Below are 9,120 nucleotides of genomic sequence, written 5' to 3'. Positions count from 1 at the left end.
GTCTCATCCCTTCGGGAGCAAGGGAGAATGAATAAAACTAAAGATACAAGGCAAAGACCAGTCCAAAGGACTAATGGACCACAACTACCATGGCCTCCACCAAAATGAGTCCAGTACAACTAGATGGTGCCCAGCTACCACCACTGACTGCTCTGATGGGGTCACAACAGAGGGTCCTAGACAGAGCTGGAGAAAAATGTAGAACAAAATTCTAACTCACGAAAAAAGACCAGACTTACTGGCCTGACAGAGACTGGAGAAATCCCCAGAGTATGGCCCCAGGACACGCTTTTAGCTCAGTAATGAAGTCACTCCCGAGGTTCCCCCTTCAGCCAAAGATTAGACAGCCCCATAAAACAAAATGAGACTAATGGGCCACAACAGTCCAGGGACAAGGACTAGCAGGCAGGAGGGGACAGGAAAGCTGGAAATAGAGAACCCAAGTTTGAGAGGACACAGTGTTGACATGTCGTGGGGTTGTTAACCATTGTCATAAAACAATATGTGTACTGTTTAATGAGAAACTATTTGTTCTGTAAACCTTCATCTAAAGTACAATAAAAAAAAAAAGTAACAAAAAAAAATTTAGTTAAGTGTATTAAAGTTACTAAAAATAGCCAATTATTTAACATAATTTTCAAAACACAGTATAAAGAAAATTCTGGTTAAGCACTTACCACCAAGATTTTTAAGCAATCTGGAAGTGTCGTGTCCTTTTTGAGCCAATTCTCGGATTCTCTGTTCTTGTTTCAGTCTCTGTGCCAGTTCCTGAGCTCTCTGCATTGTCTGCAGCAGCTCATTTGTCTTGAGAGTCATGATTTCCTATCAATAGTACAAGTGTACACAGTCATTAAATACAAATATCAAACACATTTTCTTGGATCCTACTGTGTGCCAGGCACTGTTACACACACTGGGAGTGTACCAGTAAGCAAGGCAAGGGTCCTGCCCTTCTGGACCTTACAGTCTAACATCTTTTTTTTTTTTTCTTTTTAAAAGATTTATTTTATTTTTTTTTCCCCAAATGTTATGGACGTGGAGAAGGCTTGGTGCACACTAATGTTTTAGTGGGGGAACCAGAAGTTTGTTTTGAACATTCTAAGTTTGAGATCCTTATGAAGCTTTCAAGTAGAAACATCAGGCTTGTTACAAACTTAAGACAATGCTCTGCCTTGGAAAAATAAAAACTCAATCCATATCTCTTGAATAACTGAACGAATAAATACTATTTCTCTCTTTAAAACATTAAAAATTATTTTAAATCGTAAGCACATATGGCATCCACTTAGCAAGAAAAAAGGTTTAGATATAAAAATTTTGGAGTAAAAAGTATGACAGTCTTCTGATAATAACTGCTGAAGTCTGGCCCCGCTCTTGGTCAGGGACTTCGGGATACAATAATTCCTAGTGGAATGATCTCTACCATGTACCATCAGATGACTTGTGAGGAACATAACTGTGTGGTATCTATCACTCTCTGTGTCCCCAGAACCTGTCATAAAGCTGACACTGCAAAAATTTGTGCTAAATAAGTGAATTAAATATTTTTTTCCAAACGTGTGCTTTCCAATCTAGCGGATACATTTTTTTTTCTTTATATTTTATTTATTTGGTTGTTGTTGTTGAGGATATATACAGCAAAATATATACCAATTCAATGGTTTCCTACACGTACAATGTAGTGACATTGATTACATTCTTCAAGTTGTACAACCATTCTCACCATCCTTTTCCAAGTTGTTCCTCCTCCATTAACATAAACTCACTGCCCCCTAAGGTTCCCATCCAATCTTCTGAGTTGCTGCTGTCAATTTGATCCTATATAGATAGGTCTTAAAAGACCATTATGCTCAAGGCAGATCTTTTTCACTAGTTAAGCTAAACTGTTGTTCAGTTTTAAGAGGACTTCAGGGGATACTTTTGGTTCAAGGTTCAAAGATTATCTCAGGGCAATAGTTTCAGGGGTTCATCTACCCTCCACAGCTCCAGAAAGTTTAGAGGCCATGAGAATCTGAAATTGTTCTGCCTTTTCTCCCTTTTGATCAGGATTCTTCTAGAGAATCTCTGATCAAAATGTTCAGTAATGTTTGCCAGGCACCATCCAGTTCTTCTGGTCTCATGGCAAAGGAGAAAGCAGTGGTTCATGAAGGCAATTAGCCACATATTCCATACCTTCTTTCTATTCCTGAAGCTCCTTCTTACTGTTACTCCAAGTGAATACAGACCAACTGTTGTGCCTTGGATGGCTGCTTGCAAGCTTTTAAGACCCCAGGCACTAAGCAATGAACTAGGAGGTAGAACAAAAGCACTAAATATGTTATCAGCCCACTTAACTGGGATGTCCTATGATACCATGACCCTAAACCTTCAAACCAAGGAACCAAATCCCATGAGGTGTTCGGTTGCACATAAGCAGACTCAGCAGCTACTCTTTTTTTTTGTCGTTGTTGTAAATATATCACACAACTTTTGCCAATTCAACTGTTTACAGGTGTTCTAACATCTTTTCCTACAGCTATATTAGATCGCAAATTTAACAACTCTTTATTCATTTCAAGTTTATACTAATAAAGTCTCAAAAACCAATGGTCAATTCCATCATAACTCTGTTAAGATGAAAAATAAGTTAAATAGATGTTAAAAAGTAAAACACAAGTTGTGGTCATACCTTGCAGTTCAAGTAAGCAGTATTTTATTGATTTTCTTGTGTAGCTATTTTATATGAGTAGCCAGCTCAGCCTATTCAACACAATGAAATCGGAACCACACTGTGTGTCCCTTTATCAGCTAATTTTGGAGTGAAGCTTCCAAATGGGAAAAAGCCAGAAAACTCAACCTCTCGGCCCCACCCGCCACAGCTTCAGGGGAACTTGCTCTGTGTTCTACTCTTTAAAGCACTAGACTCTTTGGCAGTCAAATCCCACACTGTACAATCTGCTTTTTGTCAGGTCAGCTCAAACTCAGCACTTGACACCACCAGGACGATCCTGTCTGCACCACTCAACACAGGGGTCTCCTAGCAACCAGGGGGCTGCTCTTCATAAAGGCTCCTACTTCGCACAGAGAAAACCTTTAACAGTCACAAGCCAGATCATCAATGCCAGCCAATTACTCTGCAAGTATACGATCCTTTTCATAAGTGGATATGGATAGAAAGGTTATCATCCCTCTTAACGTATCTAGAATAATTACTAATGTAATTATTATTACTGAAAACATATCTCAAAAACAAGCACATGGGTAATTCTTGCTTTGTGCTGTGATAACTCATCTTGACCTTCTTTTAGCAGAAAGTAAAAGCCCAGGCAACACATCATTTCTGAACTAATCATGTGAAATAATAAAGCCTTCTCAAACGTCTCTCTGACTTTCAGACTTTTCTTTATGCAGAACTTTAATATTTCCACATATAGCTTCATAGTGTCAAAACACATGCAAATGTTCCACTTCTCGTTATTTTTCATTGAAAAACACAGATAAAGACAATATACTACATCCATTTTTATTCTAAAACGTTAAACCGTCAGAATGCACTACCCACTTCCTTTTGTTTCTGTTTAAGTATGTCTTCTTCATACTGTCTCTGCACCGCCTCTCGCTCCCGGGCTAAGCGACGCTCCTCTTCTCGTTCTTCCCTCTTTCTCTGCTCTTCTTCCAGCTGCTTCCTTCTGCGCGTCTCTTCTACCTGAGCAGTGATGGCTTTCTAGTCATAACAATCACAAAAATCACTGTCACAAATAAAAACCCATGCAGCACCAAACAAATTTTGGTGACTCTAGAATAACTTTATCAGCATACAGGAAGTATTCCACATATGAGTCAAGTCCAAATGTCAAATTCCCCATGTATTTCTCCCACCTCCCACTTGTCCAGTCAAGCTCTATAATGCCTTTTCTTCAACCTCAGGAGCCACACAGAGAAACAATGTGAGAAATCATCTCAGGGCTGTGCACCGTGCCTGGCCAGGAGCAGGTATTCTGAGTGTCTGCTCACTGATCAGGAGTAACACCGTAACTACGTCCCTTCCTTTACCGAAACTTTTAAACAATTATTCAGACATTTAAGTCCTGTAGCATCAGACTGAAATTGGGAGACGGCATTTTAATCTTAGCCTCCTTTCTTATATTATCTGCTAGATTTCTTAATCAAAATTTTAATTCCCTATGTATTTCACTTTCAAAGAACTAATTTGCATCCTGAACAGAACTCATCAAAACTAAACTGATGGAAAAATATTCAATAACTTAAGACCTAGTGCAAATTTATAAACACTATATATTAGAGACCTGCTCTAGTGAAAGGCAAAAAATGGTTATATTTTTTATGATACTGCTGCTTCTAAGCATGAGTACAATTCTGACAATGCCAGTCAGGGCAGGGATTAATTCACTACAGGACCGGGTAGGACCTGTGCTTTAAGTTTATATCAAAATCTAAATTTCCATTTCCTTAGTTATTATGGCAAAGGAAAACACTGCACAAGGCAATACCTGATGTTCTAACTGTTTCTGTCGTCGTCTGTCCTGTTCCTCGATTTGAGCTGGGTCCAAGAGAGCAGTCATGGAACGGAGAAAGCTGCCAAGACAGAGCCATCACATCTTTACAATCTCAAAAAGGTGGGCTCATTTTTGCTTGGGATAGACCTACTACATCATTTCTATTTCAAAGAAAAATACCAAGCACTGAAACCAATTAGACATAATACAAAAATAACAGCCCTGCTAAAGCATGCAGACTTTCTCAACCATCAGTAAATACTGAAGAACGAACTTACTTCATTTTCTGACTGTCTGTCACAGCCACGTCCCTAACAGGTCTTGCTGTAGGTCTTTCCCCTGAAGGTCCAACCTGGCTTCCATTTGTAGGTGTACAAACACTGCTGATGTCAGCTAGCTCTTGAGTGTCAGGAGAGACACACAAGTACTCTTGTTTGTGTGTTGATCGAGAGGACAGCTGAGACTGAGAACCAGGATAACCCTTAAAGGAATCAAAATGCATTGCCCATCTGTCACGTTCCTCGCCCTAATAACGACAAATAAGAACTGCTAAGAATTTTTACAACTGTTCTCTCACATACAAAATCATAAGTGACAAACGAAAATGTGTTTCTAAACGTCACCATACAGCAGAATACCAATACCAGTTGCCGTCGAGTCGATTCTGACTCATGGCGACCCCATGTGTGTCAGAGTAGAACTGTACTCCACAGGGGTTGTAATGGCTGATTTGTTGAAAGCAGACAGCCAGGCCTTTCTTTTGAGGCTCCTCTAGGTGGACGCAAACCTCCAACCTGTCAGGTAGCAGCAGAGTACATTAACTGCACCACCCACAGACTCTTTACAGCAGACTAAGTACCATAAAAACTAACAAAATTGTATTCTGTTTTGATTCCATATACATTTATGTAACTAGGAGAATATGAGAAATAGGAAATAACTAAAAAGTACATTATAGGAAGCTACGAAATTCACACTTGCTAAATCCATTTAATGAAAGCAGGCTGACATGAGCAAATGCAGAATACTTTAAGTACTCTGGTCTGGTCATGTAGCTTCAGAATACTTATAAGCTTTAAGAAATTATTTTGCATGGGAAAAAAAATGTTTTTCTTTAGACTTCATAAAATCTCCTAAGTTACCTTTGAATATATCATTTTTTCCATTCGTTTTCTTTGCCGGTCCTCTTCGATTTGCTTATTCAACTCTCCAATCCATTTCTTCTGCTGCTCTTGTTTCACAGCACTGACAGGGGGCTCCAGGGGCACTGCTTCCTAAACAAGAGCCATCATCGCCATAGAAAGCTCAGATCTCCTTTTCTAACCATTTTATACTTCCAATTTTTGCCAAGGTAAGTTATAAAGGCTTTAAGCTGGTAAGGTATGTATCTCTGTTGTTGTTAGCTGCTGTCGAGCTGGACCCCAGCTCATGGTGACCTCACGCACAACAGATCTAAATGCTGTCTGGTTCCACGCCATCCCATGATCAGTTGGGGATTGGACTGTTTTGATCCTGGGGTTTTCATTGGCTGCTTTTCGAAAGCAGATTGCCAGGCCTTTCTTCCTACTAGCCTGTCTTAGTCTGGAGGCCCCACTAAAACCTGCAAGCCTCACTGACAGATGGGTGGTGGCTGTGCATGAGATGCATTGGCCAGGAATTAAACCAGCTGAATGGGAGGCAAGAATTCTACCACTGAACCACCAATACTCCCCATTCATCTCGAAGATGAGCAATAATTTCTAACAAAAAATCCTAATATACAAAATTAGGTAAGTATTCCGAATATCAGAATCATATTTGTAAAATATAGTACATAGTAAGCTATTTAACTGTAAGGAAAAGAACTTTCTAACAAGAAATACATGGAAAACTGTGGGGATATGTGCCATTTAAACATGGCTGCACTATGGCCAACTTTCGCCTCTCAAACGCCCATGCGCGGAACACGGTGAAACGTGTCAGCGATGAGAAAGAGATTAGGCATGACTTGTTTTTCCAAAACCTACTGTTCCTTTACTAATTGACTTGTTTACTTGAAACCCATTCTTCCTTACCCGAGACTTATTGTTATTCACCTAAAGCCCATTGTTCTGTGATTTGCTTCACTGCTTGCTGTACTGACTATAAATAAACTCCTGGGACTGAAGCCTGGGTCACTGACTCTTCGGAGTGACCCTCCTTGGCCCCACTTCTCTGTAAGAGTTGTGTAGCTGGCTACCGTCGCTGTTCCGACAGAAATGATTTCTCCAAAACAATTATAAGACAGAAAAATTTCAAAATCCAAATACAACCTCATGTACAAATTGAAAAAAGTTACTGATCATTTAAAACAGATGAATGCTGTTTAACATCTGCCTTTGGACTGCCGTAAATACTGTCTTTGGACCAAGAAGAAGGAGGATGTAAGAGAACAAGAAGCCTTCCCTGTTGAATCAGGATGTTGCGCTAGTATCCTCTTCTTCCTTTCCAACTCTGCTGCTACAGCCCTATGACAAGCTAGGACGTCTCAACAAGGAAAAAAACAAACAACCGTGTCTACAATGATTTCCCAAATCCTAAGAAAATAAAGAATAAAATAAAAATGCTAACATAAAAGTTGTTGCCTTAATTTATGAGAGTTTAGTACTCTCTAACAAAAAGGAAATAATACAGTCTACTCCAATTGTCCTGAAATGCAATACCAAGCAACAAAGATTTCACTATACAAAATAACTGCAGGACATAATTAAGAAAAATGATTTGGCAGACTACTAGCCTGGGAGTATGCCTCACAATGTTTCTTTCTGGCCTTGTTTTTACCAGGAACAATGGAAAAGCTCATAGTTTACAACCTGTTGCTTTGATCAAAGGATATATTCATACCAAAAAGAAAAATCTTATTGTCTCAGACGCTCTTACAAATTTCTAACAGATAAGAACCATCATATTTATTTCAGCCTAAAAGAACCACTTCAAGGGGAACATTATCTTCAGGTAAATGACCTAACAATTCTTTTATCCAGAAAAGTGTTATTTAGGAGGTCAAAATGAGAAAAGAAAAACAAGAATGTAAATGGACCCTGTGAGTTCCTTAGAAGAAATTCTCAGCAATGCAATTAATCATCTTTTCTGCAAATCTGTTTTAAGTCTGATGTAACCAGTTCTGGTTCCAAACTTTAGTGAAGTTGCACATTATTTAGAGGTCAGACATTAAGGTCAGTGTGTATGTAAGGTAAAATAAGTGAAAATTCCTAAAAATCACCCACACAGTGGTTTATATACATGTTTTATGTTTCTAACCCTCTGGACAATCTAATGATTTCTTTCAATAAAGTCTTGAATTTCTCACTCAAGGGTGTCCTACAAAGCTACCACCACCTCACCTGCCATATGAATAAGTCAGTGTACTTCTCTGACATTCTTTTTCACGTTTCCCCCAACGTTCATTCAGTTACAGGACTGAAAAGGCAAGGATTTGGGAGGTGCACCGAGGTGACAGGTGGAATGGAATCCCAGGCATTCTCTTTCTCCCTCTCGATTTTCAGAGCTCGTTCAGTGGACAGAGGCAAGTCGAGTATGTAAGGGAAGTCACGCTGTATGACAAGCGCTGTGGGCTGACAGTGGCCTAGCACCACCCCTCCACTGATTCCTCGGAAGTTACAGAGAGAAACCTCTCGTCCCAGGCTCACTCACACCTTTTCATTTCACCTCCCTCATGTCAGCCATCTGAGACATCCCTTCTCCTACATGAAAAACTTTTCTAAATACTCATTTTGGGGCCATTTTCAAGTGACAGCCTGAGAACACACTACACTTTTCCCCACAAACAGTCCTGAAGCGCCAGGATGCTAATGTCGTTCTTTATCTTTAAGTTAGTCTGCTAGGAAATGTTAGTCCTATTCCTAATACAGATGCTGCACGAATGGCGGCTGTAAATCAGAACTCAAAGTAGAGACCTTTACTAAACAATCCACTAGAGATGGCTGGCTCCACTTCATTCCTTCTCTCCTTGAAGCAGTCTTCAGAAATGCTGCTGTGGGAAAGAACTCTCAGGGATAACCCTGTCAAGGTCCAGAATGGTCCCGCCTGCCAGTCTGCTTCTAAGTCCATGCACTGACACGCTCCTCACTCCCCCAGCCACCTGCCGCCCTCACCTGCCTGCTAAGGAGACAAGCGTGGTAGTGGGGCAGAGGTCAGGACACTGGGCTACAAAGAACAGGATCTTCAAAGAGAAAGATGAGCAAAACAAAGGTGAAATTACTTTTAACTTGAAAAATACCTTATTTAAAATCTTCTGTAACCAAAAGGCCCTTACCAAAAAAAAGCCAAAAAACAAATTTAACCAGCTGCTGTCAAGTCGATTCTGACTCATGACGACCCAAGTGTTCCAGGGCAGAACTGCACTCCATAGGTTTTCGTGGTTGTGACCTTCTGGCAGTAGATTGCCAGGTCTTTCTTCTGAGGCACCCCAGAGTAAGTTTGAACTGCCAACCTTTCGATTATTAGCTGAGCGCTTAACTGTTCACGCCACCCAAAAACTCTACAGGAGGCCCATAAAAAAGCAAAACAAAACTGGTGCCATAAAGTGGTCCTGACTCACGGCGACCCGTGTGTTACAGAGAACTGCTCCACAGGGTTTTCTTGG

At 40.2% G+C, this 9,120-nt stretch overlaps 1 protein-coding gene across 5 annotated transcripts in view; it reads right to left on the bottom strand.

Annotated features, from left to right (window-relative positions):
• Positions 1-9,120, bottom strand: part of CCDC66 (coiled-coil domain containing 66) — a 60,440-nt gene that overhangs the window by 13,227 nt on the left and 38,093 nt on the right. For 4 of the 5 annotated variants that reach the window (XM_012554189.2, XM_023727439.1, XM_023727449.1 and 1 more), the window contains 5 exons: positions 5,639-5,770; positions 4,775-5,022; positions 4,491-4,575; positions 3,542-3,703; positions 678-822 (listed from right to left, as the gene is read on the bottom strand). In XM_012554189.2, the coding sequence (XP_012409643.1) occupies positions 678-822; positions 3,542-3,703; positions 4,491-4,575; positions 4,775-5,022; positions 5,639-5,770 (772 nt within the window). The remainder of the gene's footprint in view (positions 1-677; positions 823-3,541; positions 3,704-4,490; positions 4,576-4,774; positions 5,023-5,638; positions 5,771-9,120) is intronic. The other variant, XM_023727453.1, reaches the window with a different exon arrangement.

Source organism: Trichechus manatus, unplaced genomic scaffold, assembly GCF_000243295.1.
Source record: "Trichechus manatus latirostris isolate Lorelei unplaced genomic scaffold, TriManLat1.0 scaffold00001, whole genome shotgun sequence".
NCBI lineage: Eukaryota > Metazoa > Chordata > Mammalia > Sirenia > Trichechidae > Trichechus > Trichechus manatus.
The sequence above is the reverse complement of the archived record's forward strand: the minus strand, read 5'-3'. Positions and strand labels throughout refer to the sequence as shown.